The sequence below is a fragment of the Nansenia antarctica genome (genome assembly GCF_963989245.1).
Source record: "Nansenia antarctica genome assembly, chromosome: 19".
NCBI classification, from domain to species: Eukaryota; Metazoa; Chordata; class Actinopteri; order Argentiniformes; family Microstomatidae; genus Nansenia; species Nansenia antarctica.
This window is the reverse complement of record NC_137692.1, coordinates 11,253,488-11,277,382: the sequence shown is the minus strand read 5'-3', so window position 1 is coordinate 11,277,382 and position 23,895 is coordinate 11,253,488. Positions and strand designations below refer to the sequence as shown.

Below are 23,895 nucleotides of genomic sequence, written 5' to 3'. Positions count from 1 at the left end.
TTCGAGGAGAAGTTTTTAGTTTAGCTAATTTTAGGAGAGCCACAGCAAGGTGGTGGAGAGGGGGTACAAAAACATCTTCTCTGTTTTTAATTTTTAATGATGAATTGATCTGTGGGAGGACTTTCTTTCACTTTGTAAGTGGCCAGAAGGCTGCGTATATAACTGGAAAAAATATCCTAATTTAATGTACTTTCATTCACAACAAAAGGTTGCAGACTTTCTAGGCACGGTCCCTTCAACTGTCAGGGTAGAGGAACATCCTGTTAAGTAACAAGGTTGTTTAGCATACGCCTTCTCAAACAAAATATACATTTTCTATGCAGGGGATTCCCTTTACGATTATTAATATTTATTTATTTTTTTAAGTTATTTTTTCTGAGTGGGGCAGTCCCACTCATATTTTTCATTTTTATTGACAGATACAGTAGAGATTTAGACAGGAAGGATGGGTGAGAGAGAGGAGGGACCCATGGTCAACTCTTAACCCGCTACGCCACCTAAGTGCCCCCCCCTTTATGACTTATACACTACACTGGGGAACACCAGGCTGAAGACACACCACCTGAGAGCTGTTTTCATGATAGATAAATGCACTGCTTACATTTATTATGGATGGACGCAAATTTCCAATACATGTACACCACCATAGTAGTTTAAATGTATATCGTGTTGATTACTGCAAACACTGTCTCCCTGCAGGTTTCTTGTATTATAATTTTATTATCTTAGGATAAAAAAAAAAAAAAAAAAAACATTGACAATTACATGGGATGCCTTGTTCTGCATAATTTAACGTATACACAGTGGGAAAAGGAATGGCAATGCTTTAGACATCACAGCCTCGTCACCATGACGACCCGCCCCCTGCCCACCCCCACCCACTGCCTGCATGCAGTTTTCCACTGCACAACAGCCCAAAGTCATGTGAGACAGCCTGCAAAGACCAGGGGAAGCTTTCACAGTAAAGGAGGGGGGGAGGGGGAGGGGGAGGGGGAGGGGGAGGGGGGGGGGGGGAGAAGAGGAGAGAGAAACAAAGTGACTGCAGCACTGGCCTTGGTTTCAACAGGAGAAGGAGCAGCATAGTCATATATCATTCTAACTTCTCCCACACTTCACCTCTCTTCTCCTGATTGTTTTACTCTTTGCATTGTCTTTGACACAAAATGTTTTTGTTTATATACATGTATATATGTATATACATATGCATATATATATAAACACATATTACAGCTACAGCACCTTTTCCCACGGGGCAGCAGTGTCAATACCTTGCGCATGGGACACGGCCGTGCCAAAGAAAAAGAATAATAAAAACAATATATTGGTCAGGATATTCATATTCTTTCTCCTAAAATTGGCATTTTGACATGATGTTCTATTGCCATTCTGGGGAGGGGGGGGGTTCTTCTTTTGAGAGTTAATATTCAAGTTTTCTCCTTTTGTTTTTTTTTCTCTTCTCTGGTGTTTATATTTCCGTTTTTGTTGACTTCCTGGTTAAAAAGAGTTCACACTTTCGTGATCTGTGTGTGCTGCTCCTCGTCAAAAGGTTCGTTCTCCGGGTCAGAGTCAGTGGTGTCGGAGTATCGATAATGGTCCGGTTCATTGTCGCTAACGTCCGGCGTGACGGACGTCGAAGTGCTCGCCTCGGAGTTCGAAGAGTCCTCCACGGTTTTCGTGAAATACAACTTCACCTAAAAGCAGCGAGACACAAGAGGGGGAAAAGGGATAGCTGTCATACTGGGAGAACCTTCTAGAAATGAGTGAATTCAGCATGTTAACAACACCTTTCAGCATTGTAAATACCTGATTCAAACTAATGAAGCTCGACACACTGTACCTTGGTGTTCATACTATTACACCAAGCTGAACAGTCAAACGCCAGGCTCTTTCAATCCACAAGTTAGCATTAACGGTACTAGGCTAGTCCCATCCATACATTCGCATTGACCCTAAAAAGCTCATCCGTTCCTTTACCTTGAAGTTAGGTGAGAAGTAGCGGTTAGCTTTGTCTTTGTTGGCCTTGTCCAGGTCGTTCTTGGTGAGCCCCAGGATGAGGTAGTCCCTGTCGCTGTCCCTGCGCTCGGCGCTTTGGGGGGGCAGGATGCCACCGCCACCTCCACCTCCACCGGGCCCGGAGGACGGGGGCATCTGGCTTTGGAGGACGTCCACGTCGTTCACTACCGTCCCGTTCTCCACCTTCTCCTCGCCCTCCTCCGGCCCGGGGATGAAAAAGGTGTTGACCCAGAAGTGGAACATCTTGTCCTGGTGGGAGGAGGGGGGAGGGTGGGAGAAGATAGGATGGAACAGGAGACAAATGATGAGCTATTGGACTACAATCAACATTTTGGGCTAATTGACCACGTTCTCAGCCTTGCCTAAATCACAGTGTGGTAGCTAGCCTGTTGACAGAGATACCGTTTAAGGATTTTAAAATTCTATTAAGTATCTTCTTTACATAGCCCATAAAATGACGGTTGAAGCATATTCATTTTGCCAATACATGCACGTCCTACGAGTGTGTCAGAGTACTTGTTCTTGCTTTCTTCTGACAGACTGAACATAATTCATTTGTGTGAACATAACTGCACAATGGCTAAATTAACACTGTTTTAACAGTTGTAAAATGCAGTTTATTGATCGGAAACTATCAAGTATAGAGTTTACAATAGTTGGCGTCACAACTAAATCGTTTTCAGTCAAAACAAGAGCTGTCACAGCAATTCTGTTGACAGTTAACTTGTTAAAACTAGCTTTTTATCTATCTAATCTATGGATTAACTGTCATCAACATTTATTTGTAGAGCACGTTTCATACAACAAGGGCAATTCAGAGTGCTTCACATATAGCATAAAAAAAATACTGAAAAAGGAGGATAGTAAGAAAATAGAAATGACAATAGATATATATATATATATATATATAAATAGATAAACATTTAAGAAGATAATAAGACCATGAATAAAAAGATATAGATTAAAGTGTTCTTTTTTATTATTACTGCAACTGTATTCAACCACTGTCCTTCCAGATATGGCGTGTGAGATTGCAGGTACTGCATCTGTATTCAGCCGCTATCCTGCCCGGTACGGTGTGTGAGATCACACATGACATTTAGCCTTTATTTACTGTGACCCCATTTACCTGGATTATGGATCATTCAGCATGTTTCAGCCTAAACTCATAACTGCTGCAGATATATAATATTATTTATAGAAGTAAATAGATAAAACGTTTAATGAGATAATAGTTCATGGATAAAAACATATAGATAGAATGTTTGTGTTTAATCATAACTGCTACAAAATATGTATATTTATAACTGCTGTTTTAAATATTTGTAGGGATTGGGCCTGGGTCTGATTTCTTCAGGGAGTTTGTTCTAGGAGCATGCGGCAGAGTGACTGAATGCTGCTGCACCGTGTTTTGTTTGAAATGAATCTATAATGTAATCCAAAATTACTCTATGATTGAATATCAAAGGACATTTATCCTTTCATCTAAAAACATGTGGTTATGTTGTCTAAGCTAACAGGCACGAAAGCTTGTGGTTATCAGTTGCATACCTGTCATGAAGCATATCCACAATTAGAGATATTGTCATATCATTCGTAAAACAAATATTGCACTTGTGTTTGTACATAGTCCTGCTGTTGTCTGCCAGTGTTATTGAAGCTATTTTGAAAATACGATATTCATTGATTTTTAGAACAGCTTTCACACAATAAGGTCAACAAAGATTAGCAGACTACTTTTCTGACGAACTGATGACTGTTAAAAATCTGCTCTTGTGAAACCCCTGCTTTTTAGCCTAGGCTGCTAATTGTTACTAAGGGTCCAGGAGCATTGACTTGTCCACAGTGAACTTGAGATTTGCAGTAGCCTAATATGATTATGATGAACAAAATATAACGTATAACAAAGTCAGCCGCAATCGCCTCAAGTGATTGCATAATGTAAATGCTGTTTGTTGTAGGTGAGTAGCCTCATCGCCATGATTAAATAACACTGAAAGTTAACCATGTTTTATAGATAGCAAGTATTGCATGTCATTAAATTGTTGAGGTAGCCTATTAACAACAATTTAATTACATGCAATACTTGCTAGTTTTTAGCGGCAAACAAATCAGATTATTCAGACTATTCATAAAAAATCAGATAGATTATTCAGACTATTTATGACGATTCAAGCGGACAGCGCTAGTAAAGGGCATTTCCTGACTTGGCTATAACAATCATATCTATAACAATCATATCTCTTATAGGAATCCTGTGGCCGGTCTGTAGTTTACTGTATCCAGTTATTGTACAGTGTCCTGCGTAAGTTATGGGACAGTGAAATATGTTTTCTTCTTTTTTGCTCAATACTCCAAAAGTAGAAAGTATTTGTGTACATATTGGTTTCACCACTTTGGAATGACAGTCAACCTATTTCAGGTCACCAAAAGCACTGGGACAATTAGCCTGACAGATGTTTCTGGTCAACAAAGGTCAACAAAGGTCAACAGAGACAGCTGTCAGTGTCTGGCATTGACTCTAGGAAAATCATTAAAAAGACTTCCTACAGTAAAAGCAAGAATGCTCACCATAACTAAGAAAAACAAACAAACAACTGTCCCAGGAACTGTACCAGGAACCCTCTCCAGGAGGTAGAACAACTGTCCCACAGACCGGGAACCCTCCCCGGGAGGTAGAACAACTGTCCCACAGATCAGGAACCCTCTCCAGGAGGTAGAACAACTGTCCCACAGACCAGGAACCCTCTCCAGGAGGTAGAACAACTGTCCCACAGACCAGGAACCCTCTCCAGGAGGTAGAACAACTGTCCCACAGACCAGGAACCCTCTCCAGGAGGTAGAACAACTGTCCCACAGACCAGGAACCCTCTCCAGGAGGTAGAACAACTGTCCCACAGACCAGGAACCCTCTCCAGGAGGTAGAACAACTGTCCCACAGAGCAGGAACCCTCTCCAGGAGGTAGAACAACTGTCCCACAGAGCAGGAACCCTCTCCAGGAGGTAGAACAACTGTCCCACAGATCAGGAACCCTCTCCAGGAGGTAGAACAACTGTCCAACAGACCAGGAACCCTCTCCAGGAGGTAGAACAACTGTCCCACAGACCAGGAACCCTCTCCAGGAGGTAGAACAACTGTCCCACAGATCAGGAACCCTCTCCAGGAGGTAGAACAACTGTCCCACAGACCAGGAACCCTCTCCGGGAGGTAGAACAACTGTCCCACAGATCAGGAACCCTCTCCGGGAGGTAGAACAACTGTCCCACAGACCAGGAACCCTCTCCGGGAGGTAGAACAACTGTCCCACAGACCAGGAACCCTCTCCGGGAGGTAGAACAACTGTCCCACAGACCAGGAACCCTCTCCGGGAGGTAGAACAACTGTCCCACAGATCAGGAACCCTCTCCAGGAGGTAGAACAACTGTCCCACAGACCAGGAACCCTCCCCGGGAGGTAGAACAACTGTCCCACAGATCAGGAACCCTCCCCGGGAGGTAGAACAACTGTCCCACAGACCAGGAACCCTCTCCGGCAGGTAGAACAACTGTCCCACAGACCAGGAACCCTCTCCAGGAGGTAGAACAACTGTCCCACAGACCAGGAACCCTCTCCAGGAGGTAGAACAACTGTCCCACAGACCAGGAACCCTCTCCGGGAGGTAGAACAACTGTCCCACAGACCAGGAACCCTCTCCAGGAGGTAGAACAACTGTCCCACAGATCAGGAACCCTCTCCGGGAGGTAGAACAACTGTCCCACAGACCAGGAACCCTCTCCAGGAGGTAGAACAACTGTCCCACAGACCAGGAACCCTCTCCGGGAGGTAGAACAACTGTCCCACAGACCAGGAACCCTCTCCAGGAGGTAGAACAACTGTCCCACAGACCAGGAACCCTCCCCGGGAGGTAGAACAACTGTCCCACAGATCAGGAACCCTCTCCGGCAGGTAGAACAACTGTCCCACAGACCAGGAACCCTCTCCAGGAGGTAGAACAACTGTCCCACAGATCAGGAACCCTCTCCGGGAGGTAGAACAACTGTCCCACAGACCAGGAACCCTCTCCAGGAGGTAGAACAACTGTCCCACAGACCAGGACCCCTCTCCGGGAGGTAGAACAACTGTCCCACAGACCAGGACCCCTCTCCAGGAGGTAGAACAACTGTCCCACAGACCAGGAACCCTCTCCAGGAGGTAGAACAACTGTCCCACAGACAAGGAACCCTCTCCGGGAGGTAGAACAACTGTCCCACAGACCAGGAACCCTCTCCGGGAGGTAGAACAACTGTCCCACAGACCAGGAACCCTCTCCGGGAGGTAGAACAACTGTCCCACAGACCAGGAACCCTCTACGGGAGGTAGAACAACTGTCCCACAGACCAGGAACCCTCTCCGGGAGGTAGACTGTGTCAGACTACCATTGGCAGAATACGTCACCAGCCCAACTACTGTACAGAGGCTTCACTGCAGACCACTAGTTATTCTAAAAAAGGATGGTGATGTTACAGTTTACATCAAAATACCATAAAAGTCAGCAGAGGTCTGAAAAAAGGTATTGGACAGATACAATGAATACTATCATGTACCAGAATGATTGCAAGTGGAATGTTTGGGCAGTATACAACCTCATCTGTGAAACATGGTTATGGTGGGGGGTTATGGTTTGGGCATGTATAGCTTCCACTAGAACTGTCTAACCCTAACCAAGTCAATCTTCAGATGTAAATGCAACTTAACATGCATTGAATTTCCAGATAAGATTTCACTCAAAAATACCTCAAAACAATCAAATGAAGATGGCTGCGCTACAGGCCTGGCAGAGCCTCACCAGAGAACATACCCAGCAGCATCTGCTGGGGCCAATGGGTCACAGATTTCAGGCAGTTATAGCATGCAAAGGATTGTTGACCAAATACTAAACATGAGGGCCATCATTTGGCCATTATATGAATCCCATGACTTTTGGTGCCCTGAAATAGTGGGACTATGTATAAAAAATGTGTACAAAATATCATCAAATAAAAGCTGAGAATCTATACTTTAACCTCTTAGTAATTGTTTGATTTAAAAGCCAAAAGAACCATTACCTATCCAGGGATATAAGCAATGCTTCGTCACCACCACCTGCTCATGGATGCATGTTAGGGTCGTAACACCCAATAAAACAAACCAATTCTCATTTGTTTAATTTGTTCTTGTTTGTTGTTTTTTTTATCCCTCCAATTGTAGCCAGCTGCCAGCTCCCAGCAGATACAGATAACAACCAAGACTACATAAAAGTGGTCATTTAGAATGTTGTGGTAAAATGCAGCAAGGCTGTTAAGAATACAACGGTAATATTTATATATCTTAAGTTATCTTGTTGTTTGAGTGAGCACATGTATTTTGCAAGGTAGAAACGTCACCCATCTGTTCACTAAGTTATCTTAAAGTGGAGTTGCTAACACTTTTATAAACCTAGCTTCAAAGTAAAAACAAACAGATATCCTGCATAAATTCACGAGGCACTGTAGGCTGCTAACGAATTGGTCAACATTACAGCCAGCTAAAAAACATAGAGCTCACAAGATGAACTTTCAATCAAAAATGCGAACTATCAATCAAAAATGTGAGTGTCTGGACCAGACGTGTAGTCTGCAGGCTTGAAAATGTTTAAAAAAACAAACAAATTAAATTAAAATAAGCAAGACGTTGCTTTTTTGGGTTAATTGTAAACAATTAAAGTATGTAACCTAAACTGTAGAAATGACTTAAAACTAATTCAAAAGGGCTGGCCTTATGAGAAAACCCTGCCTGGTTGAGCAATGTGATGAGGGACACTTCGTGACGTTAGAATTATAAGGTTCTATCTCCATTTTTGGGAGTATTTTTTACATAATCTGATCCATTAGGTGTTTATCAATGCCTGTGTGGTGTTATTTTTAAAATATTGACATTTTTTAGTTAGTAATTAATAAAATACAAAGGTTCCATCTCACAAAACATAGTGGAATGTAAAAACGTTGACGCTCAATATCTCTGAACTACCCTAAACGGAGATAGAACCTTATCATTCTAACGTCACGACTTGACACTTTGTGACAATGAAACACAACCCACCTTCTTCATCATCTTGTTTTGTTTGTGAAAGAACTCCACCTTGATGTCTCCACACACAGGCAGCGGCTGGGGGAACTCAAAGTACATATGCTTGTCCTCTCGCCGTGTGTGCGCTGGGTTGGACGTATGGATCTTGACTTTCAGTTGATAAACCACGAACTGAGGATCTGCAAAGTGTCAACGTTTCAGGGGGGAGGGTAGATAGATAGATGGAGATAGTGAGAGATCAGAGATAGTGAGCATCCAAGAGGACAGAGAGTGTAAAGGGAAAGAACCAGAGAACAAAGTTAGGAAACCAGAGTAAGTTTCATGGAGTAGTTTCAAGCAGTTTGACCCAACAAAGCAGCCCCCTACAACACACTGTAAGAACAAGACAATACATGTTGTATCAAACTCAAGGAGGAGAGGGAAAGAACCAGACCACAAATAACACCCAGAAAAACCAGAACCAAGGAGACATGGGGCCCTATTCTGGTCATCTAACGAACACGCTGCAACTTCATCTACAAACTTCATCTTTAACGTTAGGGTGGTCGGTTGGTCTTCCATCCTCTGCCTCACAGCAGTGATATCTGATCTCTCTGCCTCCTTGGCGTTAGCCCTTCGCTAGCAGTGTTACATACTACTACCACCTGAGACTAGTCCTTGTGGATCTTCAGGGGCACATGAATGCTTCATGATTCTATTATTGACGCTATTGTATATACATATATATTTATTTATGTACATATAGCTATTGTTGACTGTTGTTTATATCCTGCTTATTCTTTTAGAAGTTGCCATTTAGGAGACGCTTTTAATCCAAAGCGAGTAACCTAGAGTAGCTGAGTGGTGTTTCAGGCGGCATTTGAACTCACAACCTTCTGATCACCAGTCCAACTCACTATCCACTAGACCACCACTACCCCTTTTATTGATATTGTTGTTTGTATCCTGCTTATTATATTATTGGATTTTGTATTTCTGCTGCAATGCCAATGTCTGAATGAACCTGAACCCAAGAATTGTGGTCTTTGTATGCGTACATTGATGTAATAAAAGCAATTCTGATTCTGATTGTGATCTTTGAAGTAAAGATGGATGAAAGGCTCATTTACCCCAATGCCAATTCCCTTTCTTGAAGCCAAGTGGGGTCGGCTCGCTCCTGTTTTTAACGTCCCCTTAGAGAGAGAGAAGGAGGTTAACAGACAGCCTAGCTAGGGGTACTGTCCCCTTAGAGAGAGAGAAGGAGGTTAACAGACAGACTAGCTAGGGGTACTGTCCCCTTAGAGAGAAGGAGGTTAACAGACAGTCTAGCTAGGGGTACTGTCCCCTTAGAGAGAGAGAAGGAGGTTAACAGACAGCCTAGCTAGGGGTACTAGGGAGAGAGAAGGAGGTTAACAGACAGCCTAGCTAGGGGTACTAGGGAGAGAGAAGGAGGTTAACAGACAGCCTAGCTAGGGGTACTAGGGAGAGAGAAGGAGGTTAACAGACAGCCTAGCTAGGCCAGCAGGAAGAGGGTTAGGGTTAGGTCAGTCATCCCTATACAAGGATGTTAGCATATCAATTATGCACATACACACATCTACAAATAAAACATACGTTTTTACAACGGAATAGAAATGAGAGAAACCTTATATCTCCTCAACAAGGCTACTGGTAGTGACGCATAAATGTTTCACCAATAAACATTTGAGAACCTCAAATGAACCGTAAAATTCATACAAAACTGTCTGATCACGGCTACGGTAATAACATACTAGTTTGGTTCTCATATGAGCTTATTTTCCACTACAATTCTGATGATTAGGCCTGTAACAATTCCAAATGTTGCTGTACAATTAATTCTCTCAGAAACAATTGTGATTAAAATATCATTGTTTCACTGTTATGTGACCCAGATAATGTCATAACACAGCAACCTATGAAGTAACCCATGCCTTTTTGGGAACTTAAAATTGAACATCCTCATCAATAAAAAAGGGACTGTGTGTCATCTAGTTATGTGTAGTTATGTGTTTGTAGCATGTTCATGTTCTATCAGAATGTTGTGATGTGCTTAACATGCAGAGAGTTCTCTAGCTAACGCGATGTTCTTTGTTGCTCCAAGCATACTGCTGATGTGACTTAGACTAAATGCTGCCAACAATGGTGACTTGTCCGTCTTGAAAGGAAACGTCCAACTCAGAATAGGGCCCTCATTAGGGAGGATTTGGGGGTCGGAGGCAGGTTTGATTTCATTTCAATTCAGTCAATTCAGGAAGTTACCGTAAACGAAATAACAAATCAATGATTGCAGATAAGTTTTTTTTTTTTCATGATTTCTCAATGAGCTGAAAAATAAGAAGCTTTTTACATCCTGAATGGAGTTCCATTTTCAATTGTGAAATCAAGAATTGACTGATTTGAAATCAAAACTGACCACAACTCTGGTTAGACAAAGAGAGAAGGGTGACGAATAGAAGGCAGCAGATCAGCACATTCAGGTGTCGGAGGGAAGGTGGAAGGAAGGATCAGAGAAGTCAAGGATGACAAAACGGTGACGATTTCCAACAGGCGAGACTCGTCCAAACAGACGTACTACAAAACACACCAGGAGGAAAAGACAATCCGTGCCCCTTGCACTTTAGACCAGAAAACAGCATTATTTATGATATTTTTTCATTACGACCAAAATGGAAAAATACTTAAATCAACGCTTCAGAGGAAAGCTTGTCAGGAAAATGACAGAGTAGGACTTCATGCATAGCCTTGAGGTAAAGCGTATCTCATCAGATTGAATTGCTTTAAGATCAGTGTGTGGGTGAGAATCAGCATCTTTACCTGAGACATGTAGGTCAAAAACAATGTGCAAAGACTTGACATTCACTTATATCATGCCGTAGTCACAAATCCTAAGAAGAATTAAGTGTCCTTCCGATAATAATTAAACATTTAAACAGAAAAGCCATGAAGTAGAACAGCTTCTCACTGTGAACTAATCAACAGTAGTAACCATTTCTCCACACAGTTCATTTGAACAAAATCCAATATCTTGGCTTTAACTAAACTACATGTTTATCAGAGAAGAGAGAGGGGGTGACTCACTACAGGTGCCTCCGCTAAACATGGGAAGTGTCTCGAACACCATTTTGTGGAAGAGCAGAGCGATGGGCTTGTACTCTAGCTGGTTCTTCAGAAGGTAGCTGTAGTAGTAGACGTAGCGTCGTTGGCTCGGGATGGTGACTCCCTGCCAAACAAAAGACAGCAAAGAAAGTTGGATTTGATCACGGTTTGTTTGAAGTAAGATCACAACAAACGTTACTCTACGAAATATGACCAATCACAAATTATTCACCAGGATCGTTTAAGTAATTAGGAATCGCATTAGTAAAGCCCAGTTCACGTCTAGGATTCGCAACGCAACGCAACTCGAGTTGTAGCGGCCCGAATTACCCTGCGACGGCCCTTCTGCAACTGACCCGTTGCGCTGCGAATCCTAGATGTGAACTGGGCTTTCGCTGAGAAACTAGGATCAATATGACTTCTGACAAAGGAGGGTAGTGCAGAATCACAGCCCACTGACCTTCTTGTCCCTTGTCCGCACTTCCCCATAGAAGTCAAGTGCTTCCTGTGCCTCCAGGAACTTCCCCCGGTGGAGGAGGTAGGCGCAGATCATTACGCCGGTGCGGCCCTTCCCTGCCTTGCAGTGGATGGCCGCCACGTGATTGTCATCCTCACTTAGCCACTGGTCCAAGTCTTCACAGAAAGGCTTGATCAGCTCCAGCTGAGGTGGGTTGTGGTCTTCAAAGGGGTACTGTGCAACTGATGGGGGGGGGGGGGGGGGAGAAAGAAAGACACAGAAATAGAGACACAGAGAAAGAGAGAGATTTCAACAACCTAGAAAAGTCAACAGTCAAATGGAAGAGTGAATTGGGTATGAAACTTTTTTTTCTGAGTAGATATTTGACAGAAATGATGGGTGAGAGAGAGAGAAGGGATGACATGCAGGATATATCTGCGGCCGGATTCGAACCGGGAACCCTGCAGTTACATAGTCGACGCTTAGTGCGCCCCGGGTATGAAACGTGTGTGACCATGGCATACCTCTGCAGTTAAATTTGGCAGCATCGTAGTGTCTTTCTGCGCAACTGAAATGGGGAAACACATTCTCAGTCAGTGGTCACATGAAAACAATGAAAAACTCATTTGTAGACACAAAATAAACATGAACATTTCGGGGGATATACTTACAGATTGTAGATTTTGTAATGGTTTTTGTGTTTTGAGTCGAGAAACCTGTTGAGGTAGAGATGGTGAGATTCAGAATATAATATTTTCGACACAATATAACAATCGAGTGAGAAAATGGGCATTGTAGTTTATATAACCCTGCAGTATTTATTCAACAATACTCTCTACTTCTGCATTCTATATTAACTCAAAACTAAGGATGCACCGATACCCAAGTACTTACATTTGGGTACTTGCCGAACGAATACCGATACCATAGTGAAAGGGGGAATGTCTCGCAATTGCCATTTCGCGCAAATGAGCAAAAACCATCTTTTTTAAAAGATGTGTTTTCCTATTTTTTGCATATTACTAAAGAAGTGCCCACTCAATATAACTAACAGTTTTAGGATCACTAAATACTTATCATTGTGAATTGGATTCACTCTATCATCTGCCATAAGCTACTGGCTGAGTGATACATGACTTGTAAATAGGGATGGGAATTGATAAGATGTTATTGATACCGATTCCATTATCAATTCTGCTAACTGATTTGAACCTTTATTGATTCCTGATCAATTGTCTGTGTGAAAAAAAAGTAAGCCTACACAGGTTTTCAGCGTCAATGCAGCTGTTTTATTTTGAAAGCAAATATAAGCTACCGGTATATGAAATATGAGCTATATGTAATAAGTCAACATCTAAAATGGATGAAATGGGAGAGAATTTGTACAGTATTTGTTTTGATTTAGGGTTTCTTAGTCAAAGTAAACATCTGCTAAGCGCCTGCGTAGCGCTCATTTATTTGCATTTACCCTCAGGACGGACGTGTTGCTCTCTTCGGAAGCATCGGCAGTGCCACTCGTGCGTAGTGTTAAAATCACGGCATTCCTGTAATTTTATCCCATGTTGCGTCGAAAGATGTTTTTGCATATTGCTAAAGCATATAGCTAGTTAGCAGTAGGGATGTGCATAACTACATTTTTTCATATTCGAATAATCGGTGGGTGGTATGAACGAATAATCGATTATTCGATCTGTGCCGACATTCATAAAGGCAGCCATGGATCATCGGCAAGACATCACTTAATATCTTAAACGGGGAAAAAAACACCTTTTAACAGTGAAAAATAAAATTGATTCTGCTATTACTCCTCATGAATTTCTCCTTCTGAATACTTAAATTAGGCTAACATAACAATAATGCAGAACAGGAAAAAGGTATGCGCTAATAATATTGAGTGGGCTATTCAACACTTAAACGTTCGTAATATAAAATAAAAAAGGAAAACAATAAAAGACTTTTCGCGAGTTGACGATTCCTTTAACCAGAATTTAGCAGAGAATAATTTGCTGTCTACTCTACTTTTCTCATCATCATCGCTTATCCTAAAATATCTCCAAACTGCTGACGTTGCTCCTCCTCTGCCTACCTGCTACCAGAGGTTACGTTACGTTGCCGTAAAGTGGTATCGGGAGTGATTGTATCTGAGTAGTTTTACGCTAACGATAAGTACAAGTACTGGTATCGGTATCAGTGCATCCCTACTCAAGACACATTAATTTCAGCATACCATCAAAGAGTGGGCCACCAACAAAAAAGTAAACAATCCAGCATAAAGCTCTTGATATCTATGACATTTGCAGTGCTCAAGGAATATCACTCAATAGAACAGAACGATATTTTTCCAATGCATTGTTTGCTTACAAAGTCTTCTCTGACAACAAACATTAACAATGGAGCAATAATAGGCCTTTATGTTTTAGTTAAGGTAAAAGAAAGTTGTACTTCTGCCAATAAGGTATTTAGAAATCATATTAATCATAATCAAAAGGGTGTTTTTAATTATTTTAAATGACTGGAAATTGTACAGATTACGTTCAACTTGTGCCTACACATAACTATTAGGCCTCATGGGGTGAGCTCATAAATGAGTCAATAGTTAGCTCCCAGTCGACTCACCGTACAACATCGTCTATATTGTTTCTGTACACTCCTTCGAGTCTCTCAGCAGGAAATCCCATAGCAATAATGTTTGGGTAGATATCTGACAAGACAGGGTCAAGGACTCATACAGTTATGCATACATAATTCATACAGATAGAATACATAACAAATCTTAAACCTTTCGGCTTCGGCCAAGAATGTTCATTTCGGTGCATCCCGATCTATTTGCAATCATTGAATTGTTATTTCAATGCACATCCCTAATAGAAATGTAACTGAGCCCAACCCTGCTGTAGGCCTAATGTGGCCCCAACACCCCGCATTACTATACAGTAACAACCCATAGTGATTAGGCCTGATTAGACAGTTGAATACAGGGCAGAGGGGTTCTGATGGACCTTGACTATTAGAGGCAGAAAGGATTGGAGTACGGTCCTCATCAAGCTGGGACCACATGTGGGAGCACTCGGAGAATCTCCACTGCTTGACCCGCATGTATTTATAGACTCCCAAGTTATATTGAGATCATTGCAAATGTTGGGCTTAGCTCTGGTTCAGGCCCGGCCCGTTCACATGGAACACTGAATAGATGGAAGCACGGAGCCTCGACAGACAAAGACTTGAGTGTACTGGAGTGATGTCCTTGATATTACACTGGAGGATCAGGGTGCAGATGTGGGGAGGATACCACCATTATCGTGATAGAGCGAGAGAGAAACTCTCTCGCGCGCACGCGCACACACACACACACACACACACACACACACACCACTTTCAGCTGCACCTACAGTAGTTTTCTTAAGAATTCATTTTAACCCCATGTTTGTGCCTGGGTCTCCTATTAACATTTCTCTGGGTCAAGAGTCAAGTCCCCAAATGGCCTCCAAACATTGGTCTTGTTTTTACCTACCTTGCAAAAAATAATAATTTGCCTATCACTCAATATAAAAAATGGTTTGCACCAAAGACAAAGTCAATACAATTGTGTTCTGCTCTGAAAAATTTAGATTGAACATCTCTTCTCCTTTTTTTGGAACCACGTTTACCTCTCCATACTTTCATTTGTTAAAGATGCATTAAAGTCACTGGACAGTGGACACGTTTCTAATGTCCAGATCCACATCAAAGTCATCATATCACTAAGAAGAAGAATCGGATTGGCAAGCAGAACATCTCAACTCACACTCAACACCTAGCTGGAGGTGTCATCCTGAGGTCTGCCTGTTTACCTAGGCTAAGCTGTGGGATCCATCACATTAAGCGCTGTCTAAAGGGCAACCTTTTCACACAATTCCCTTTGCCACGGTGTCAGAAATAGAGAAAGGCTGATCATGTCTAATTGGATGTGTTTCTTCCTTTCTGGCGGAACTTATTCTGGCGCAAATCATTTTTAAACAGGTCTGACAAATTGGACACGCGACTGACAGCTCTAGTAAGAAAGGTGAAGACTACCTTGCCTCTTACTGCAGCCTTCTCTCATCTCTGTGCACACACACACACACACACACACACACACACACACACACACATTTAACTGCATAGATATCATAGCAAATTTGTAGAGATCAAAAGCAACTAGCAACAACCGTGTAACCTTGCCGAACAGTGAGCACCCTGTTCAGATAGACACAATATCTACCCCCAAACGCGGTTGTGGCACCAACATTCAAGGGGTCTAGGTTTTGGGGAATGTAGTTTAACACATTGCATAAATTTCAACCAACCCGGCGGCGATTGTACTGTATGACGGTATTTGCATAACGCCTAGATACTTCCTTGTGGCCTCCGACACGAGAGCCTGTCGATACATACTGGAACATAATAATTTCCATTAATGCCTCAAAGACCTAATTAGGAACCAAATAAAAAACCTTCTATAGGCCTACCCATTTAATGGGCTAAAAAACCTCTCTGTCCTAGGACCCAGTCAGGCTATTGTAAGTGTTTTTAAAAAGCTCCCAGGAGAGGACCTCCAGCCCAGGGCATGGGGGGCTCTCACAGCACCGCAGCTGGGAGGAAATGCACATGCAGGACCCCCGACGGAAGCTTTTCTTCCCCCCCCCTTCTCTTTTTTTTTTTTTAAAGAAAAGAAAAAGGCACGCCTTTTCTCCAAAGCCAGGCCTGCTTCGGCTCTGTGTTCTCCATAACTGCAATGCTGAGAGAGTGGGAGAATGTGTGTGTGGGGGAGAGAGAGAGGCAGGCGGGAGGACAGAGAAGAGATGGGCAGGGGGAAAATAAGAGTGGGAAAGATATAATCAGCAGAGAGGGGGTAGGAAATAGAGGTGGTGGGTGAGAGAAACAGAGAGAGCATTCACAGGCAGCATGGCTGATATTAGTTTACTGCTCTATTTTAAGGGCGATTCCCAGAACTCTGTCAGATACTGCATTACATAACTGAAGAGGGCCCATATTGTTTTAAGACACCATTCCAGACACAACATAAAACGGATCGGCCTTAAAACTCAAATTAGGCCAAGAGAGGACTACACAACCGACTGACTACTGTACTCATCAGCTACAGACAGGCCTCACTTAAGTTTAGAGACAGTGACACACCCCTCTCCCACATCCACATCTCTACTGCAAGACCCTGTCCATAACAATTCCACATTACGACACATGCCAAACGTATGCCCAGAGAGAAGAAAGAAAAATCACCCGGTATTGCATTGAATTCACTGAAAAGCTTTTAGAAAACAATAATAAAAAACAATTGTGTCAGTCGTGCTGCAACTTAAAGCAACATCTAGGCTGTGTAATATTAAGGCCTACCAATTTCAGTTTGGATGGTTAATTCCAGCTTAATTTGTAGGCTACAGAATGCAGAAACAATTTAGTTTTAGTCATTCATGTTGTTTGAAAATCGATGTGTGTGACACATTTGGTGACAACTACAACTTGCAAAAATATTATGCTCAGACAGGCACATAATAGGGTGTCAATGAACAAACACTGACTTTATAAAAGTTAGCGTCTCCAAATGTAACCGTGGAATATGGTATTACTGTGAGATTCAAAATCACGTAAGGCTTTGAGGGAGCCACCAATTACAAATGATTAATGTAGTCACTGCTGCTATACCGTTTCCCGCCACAAGGTAGCTGGCTGCAGTGCACTTGAACTGTGATTTTCCCTCTTACGTTATGTTAGCATTTTTAACATGTTTTCATATTCATTGTATGCCAATTTTTATATTAAGCACTCTGTGAATATAATTTCTTTGTTGTAATGCACTTTGAACTTCAATTATTGTATGAAAGGTGCTATACAAAAAGTGTATTATTATCATTATAAAAATAATAATAAATGGGATTCAACGTTCCAGTTTTATTCTCTGAACAACATCAGAAACGGAATAGCAAACGTTAACGACATCTATTATGAACAAATTTGAGTGCAACAAAGCTTGAGTGCAAACGAGAGAGACAAGAGGTCTAAATAAACTTGACATGTTCATCCTTGCAGCAGTTAAATGGTGATTGATTCTGAGATGGCCACGTACATTTGAAGTATTTCCATCTTTGGCTGTCACCTTCTTCATGCAAATCTTACACACTGCCTCGTCAAGATTTGCTGGCTCTCCCTAGTCATTCGGCTGGAAGCGAAATCCTTCCAAATTGCAGCAGTAGATTTTTTTTAGGGACCAAGCTTGCACTTGCCATCTCTTTTTAAAATTCTCTGTTCTGAGGAAAAGCTGTCACATGACATCTTTTTGACACAGTGTTTCCTCTATATGCATTGATTCGTGGCGGGCTGCCACAAATACATTTTCTCCGCCACTAATTGATTCAGTTCACTTTGATTCAGGCTGCGCAACGAGAAAGGCAGCAAGTTATTATGACCGGAGAACAGAGAAAAAGCAGATTGAAGCTAGATTTTTTTTTCCTGCTTGTGGCTCTGTCAGTATGTGAAGCACATTGAGTTGCATCTTGTAAGAACTGCGCTATACAAATAAAATTGTATTTGATTTGATTTAGATTTAGGCCGCTTTCAGACCTACATTTTGTTACGATTTAGGGTGTAGTAAGTTACATTACAATGTTGCAATTAACCTCGTTGTTTGTGTTCGCACTGCAATCGAGACTGAATCGCTCTCAACAGGTGCGCGGAACAGTTTTGTGATTGGTCCGAATTTCACGGGACATTTGGATTTCAGGAAATCCATCTACTTTCTCTCTCTCTTCGCCGGTCCCTTTAATCCTGTATCCTAATCGAAAATGCAACATCAGCGACGACTGTGGGTTATTGCATTTACTGCTGTTCTCTGGTTCATGTTCTTATACCAGTGAGTATTTTAAATGAACATTCGTAATGTATGTCTCTGATGTTCATGGTCAACTAAATCAGGCTATTTTGTGAAACAAATAATGTTCCCGCCAATGGGTTAACCGAGCAGCCTCGCACCTAACGCTAGCTTCGAACTATTCATAGGGCAAAAATAATCTATTGTCTCTAAAATCACCACGAACATAACGGCGGAGGTACGGGTAAACAGGGCTCATGTCGGTGTCATCAAAGGCAAGAGTTGGTTTTCTTTAACTCAGCTGATGCATTACCTTGCTGTTGGTTGTTTACCGAACGCTCCATCTGACTGTCACACTGTGATTTTACTTGTGTAAACAGTTAATGAGTAACCGTTACTGTTACTGTAACGTTAGCCGGTTTTGTGCGTGTACTCTCATGTAGGCCTACTTCGTATTGATGAGCTGATAATCTTTCATTGTGTGTGTGTGTGACAGTTTACAAAAAGGTTCTCTCATCACTTTCATAGCATCTTCAACCACACAGACTGTGGTGCTGGACAAACACTCTTAAGGTGTTTATTATATATAGCAATTTCTTATATTATATTATATAAACAAATTCATGACGGTATTGAAACTGACACCGTTGCTATTTTCAAAAACCGCGGTATACGGTATTACCACCCAACCCTAGTGGGGACACCTTCTTACAACCCCACACACACGTTTTGTACAATAGTCTTCACACAATTCAAACCCAGTTCCTCCATGCAAATCTCCTAGGGTTCAGAGATGTTCTGCATGTTCTCCCATACTCCATATCTTTTTTTTTTTTATATATATAATATATATATATAATAATAACATTTTCAAAAATGAAAACATAGTCAACTTCATTAAAAAAAATGTAAGGACAACATTTCACAACTCGACCTTTGTCTCCCAATTGACAAGACAAGCTCCATCACATCAGTCCTTATTCTGCCTAGGTGTTCTACCATCAACAGCTGATTCCCAGCCCAGTGCACCAGCCTTCAACTCCATGTCACCCACACCAGAGCCCAGCTGATCACCTCAGACTGCATCTGTATGCAAACTACAGCCTGGGTCCAGGTGACACATCCACCATCACACAACGGGGTCACTACATGGATATCGCCTGGATCAGGAAACGAACATCACTTGACATATAGCTTCATTTAAGTTGCTCTGGTAAGCGAGAGATAAACGACATAAGATAATAGGGATTTTCATCAATTTGGGAGTGTTTAGGTGGGGCTGGACATTGGATCGAAATGTCAAGAAGAGATTGGAAAAATAATTGGGGAAAAGTTCTATGGAAAGAAAACCCAATAGGTACCCAGGCCAGCTAACCAATCGACAAGACCAGGTAGCCTAGCTCGAATCATTATAGGGGAAAGCATCACCAGCTAACTAACCATTGTGGAAAATCAAGCCAGAACTATAATTGCTGAACCTTTGAGCAAAATCCATTGATATGGATGTCCTAGAACTGCAACACACACAAGTATGCAAGTCTTTACTGTACAGATTTCTCCTAATTCGAGATCATGTCTAGATCGTTATAGCTCATCAATAGGCCCACACGTCAACATTAGTCACATTAACCTTAACCTTAACATTGCATGTTAATGATAAGTCAGCTGATTAAAAAGTCTTAAAGTATGCAAGTCTTTACTGTACGATTTCTCCTAATTCGAGAATCGAGATCATGTCTATATGGTTATAGCTCATCAATAGGCCCACACACCAACATCAGTCACACTAGCTCACACACTAACCTTAACATTGCATGTTAATGATAAGTCAGCTGATCAGATTAACTGTTGTGATCATAGTTAACATCATGTCTTCGAGTTCGTGCAGATTTGACAGATTCCCTCTCGTTCAAACAGGCTTTGCTGCCTGCGCAGGCTAAACCTGGCCCAACCAAACTAGCCACCGTTAGCTTGTCAAACCCGACACTCACTATAACCAGCTTGGATCAGCCTAACATACATGACCTACTAAAGCACACAACGATCAAGCATCAGGAGATAGCAGAAACATTAAAACATGGCATTTCAGCTGGTTAATGCAGTGAAAAGGATACACGTCAGGTCCAAGTCGAACCCATCCTCCTGGTATCTCCTTTTGTTCCGGCTGACCATCTCTTTGATAATCGCAGCCATTGTAGCTAGTTAGTGACAGACAGAGAGGAGTCTTTTGAAGGGATTTGTGAAGGAAATTATGAATATGAAAATGTTGCTTCAGATCACAAATGTCTTTGTCTCTCGATCAGCCTCTTTTGAGTTGATCTCTTGATTTGATTGCAACTCCAAGAAAACAGGGTTGGTGGTTCGGTTGTGAAGCAGGATTATCAGAATCAGAATGGCTCCTTCTCCTTCTTCTCCTGGATCATACAGACAGACAGGCCTCCTTTCCTCCTCTGCAGAAGGCCCTGACTTCCCCAATCCTCCTGGCTGGATTTAGATTTAGCCTCTTTCAAAAAACACTCCTTCGAAAAACACAACCACTTCTCCTCCTCCTCCAGAACCAGAGAGTATCAGAATCAGACACGGTCCCTTTGGCCTTTGGCTCTGGTGATTAAGGAGAGAAAAACTCTCCTGAAAATGTCCCAAGATTGAGCTAGCTAGCTAGCTACCCTCGCCGAGCCACTCACTCAGACGTAGCTAGCTAGCCTCAGGTCCCGCTAGCCTCTCCTAGCTTAGCATAGGCTAGCTCTCCTAGCTAACAATAGCTTGCCGTTTTTTGATCCGAAAACGGACTCCTAGCGAATCAACATAGCTGGAGGTTAATTGCCGAAATGAGGGGAAAATTGCCAGGCGTGTCCACCTTCGATGGGTACTGGTTGTGTGAAGGTTTAGATATCGTAATAAAGGATTGGTTTGACAGTTATTCTGTCCCGGAGAATCATCTTCTCTCTCTCTGCAGCGGAACTCTCAGGCTGCCGTCATGGCTTCCTAAAAGAAGGTAGATCAGGCTAGGATTGGAGAGAGATATCCCACCGCCGGTTGACATATAGTTCCGCAGCAGAAATGCAATCCAGTTTCTTGCAATACCATCGAACATACCATTTTTGGTGTGTGGATGGATGTTTAACGACCTACGTTTGATATCTAAATATTATAAACATCATAACATGTTTCTGTGATCCTGCTACTATGTCCTTTTGTTGGCAGCGGAAGGACACGTTCAGAGCACATGCATTTTGCAGCGCTCTTCTCCGCTGTAAAAAGTGATCACGTGTTTCTGTAATTATGGAAGTTTGCGACATACTGTCACTTTTCGCTCGCTGTGATATAGAAAGGATTTCACCCAAAAAAACATTATGGTACAATCTAACTAAATTACAGAGGTGTACGTGATTGGAAATTTAAATGCAGTTAACCACACACACACACACACACACACACACACACACACACACACACACACACACACACACACACACGCACGCACGCACGCACGCACACACACACACACACACACACACACACACACACACACACGCACACACACACACACACACACACACACACACACACACACACACACACACACACACACACACCCTCAAAAAGTTAGTTATCCATTTATTTATTTTATTTCACACAAAACAGCTGTCACCTGCACCATAACCTCTAAGAAATCAAGGGGTTATATATATATATATATATATATATATATATATATATATATATATATATATATATATATATATATATATTTTAAAAATCAAGTCAGATCAAGTCAATCAGGTAAAATCTCAGGTTTTTTATTTATTCATTTATTTTTGAGAGCTCAAACTACAATGGTTAATGATTACATTTAATTTCAGGACAGGTGTTTTATGTTCCATTTATTTTCACAGAGAATTTTTTTCACTTTTTAAATAGTAATTGCAGTTCACCCTTAGTTAACCCTTTAGTTTTTAGTAACTGCATAGTCTTGAACCAAATGGAGTAGAGTTGTAGAGCATGACTTTTACTGATACATGGTGAGTGTTGTATGTCTAGTATAGTCTTGTTCATATCTGTTATGAGAGATCTGAGGAGGGCCAGACTAGCCTGTCAGGGGAGACCAGGGGCCCGTTCCACTATGCAAGATTATCTTCTAAGCCTCGATAAAGTTCTAATCGGCGATAATGTTAGCTTGCGTTCGGTGCCATCAATGTGGCTCAAATAATTCGCTGTTTGGTTGCTATGCAACATATCCTTCTGAGTCAGATATAATTAGCCTGGTCGCGAGCAGGCTAAAAGACTGGCTAAAGTAATGCGTGCGTCAAAATTGTCTCACAGGCGGAAACTACATCCCGAACGACAGTTCCATCAAGTGTCTTTTAGGAAATATTAGTTCCCACTTCACACGAGCTAGATAGATTAGATAGTTTGACTGTGTGATAGATAGATAATTTGATAATTTGAAAGTGTGATCGATCGATAGATAGATAGTTGGATTGTGTGATAGATAACCTGATATTTTGAAAGTGTGATAGATAGATAGATCGATGGATAAATAAATTAAAAAGTGTACAAAATAAAATAAAATAAATAGGTACGTCTATCAACTTGCATTGCTTTTGACACAGCGGTCTGGCTGGCGCAGTGGTTAAGGCAACCAGCTAGAGTTCTGCGAGTTCGAGACTTGACTATGTGATTATTTTTTATTTTTTTACATTTAACCGAAGATTTCATGCAAAGGCTTCAAACACCATTGTAATCGTGTCAGTTCTTGTAAATTAGCCTGCACCATAATTTTATAGCCTACATACTTTTTTAGATGAGATTTTAGATTAGATTCAGACAACGAAATGCAGTAAAAAGTGTGTCCGAAGAGGGATTTGAACCACCGTCTAAAAATTACGAATAGATACTATGGCAGCGTTCGATACCACTAGGCCATTGTGGCGTTATGACAGTTTGTAGCCTGCTGCTCATATCACCACAGTAGTAAAATTCATTTATTAAAATATGAACATATAACAATAACTGGGGCTAGTATGACCTACGCATTTAATCGGTCAGCAATTTCTTGCCAAACCATTTCCCTCGCCTTGTTAATTGCGGCAGTATTGCACTATTTTACATCTTATTTTTCCGTCTTCATAAAGATCAATAATTCGGAATGCTGCGCAAATGTAGGACCCCTGCAGAGTGGAGTATCTTCATTTCGACAGATCGACTCTTCGGGGCTCTTTATGTCTGCGTGCACGCGCCCATATCGAGGATTTGTAAGCCGGTCTTCTGTGAACACTGATGACACAAGCCTGATCCTCGTTCGAGGAATCACCTGAGGCTTGAATTCCAATCCCGAGTTGCCTGATCGCCTGATTTATTTCAATCACCGATATACTAATACATGTTAGTGGAACGGCC

At 41.9% G+C, this 23,895-nt stretch overlaps 1 protein-coding gene across 1 annotated transcript; it reads right to left on the bottom strand.

Annotated features, from left to right (window-relative positions):
- Nucleotides 1-1,394: 1,394 nt before the first annotated feature.
- LOC308174085 (phosphatidylinositol 3,4,5-trisphosphate 3-phosphatase and dual-specificity protein phosphatase PTEN) lies at nucleotides 1,395-21,447 on the bottom strand. The gene is made up of 10 exons (XM_080549139.1): nucleotides 20,610-21,447; nucleotides 14,268-14,352; nucleotides 12,323-12,367; nucleotides 12,176-12,219; nucleotides 11,655-11,893; nucleotides 11,177-11,318; nucleotides 9,208-9,270; nucleotides 8,111-8,277; nucleotides 1,975-2,262; nucleotides 1,395-1,691 (listed from the first exon to the last, which is right to left on the bottom strand). Exons 1-10 carry the CDS (start codon nucleotides 20,686-20,688, stop codon nucleotides 1,506-1,508), a joined length of 1,338 nt encoding a protein of 445 aa, XP_080405265.1. The 5' UTR covers nucleotides 20,689-21,447; the 3' UTR covers nucleotides 1,395-1,505.
- Nucleotides 21,448-23,895: the final 2,448 nt, after the last annotated feature.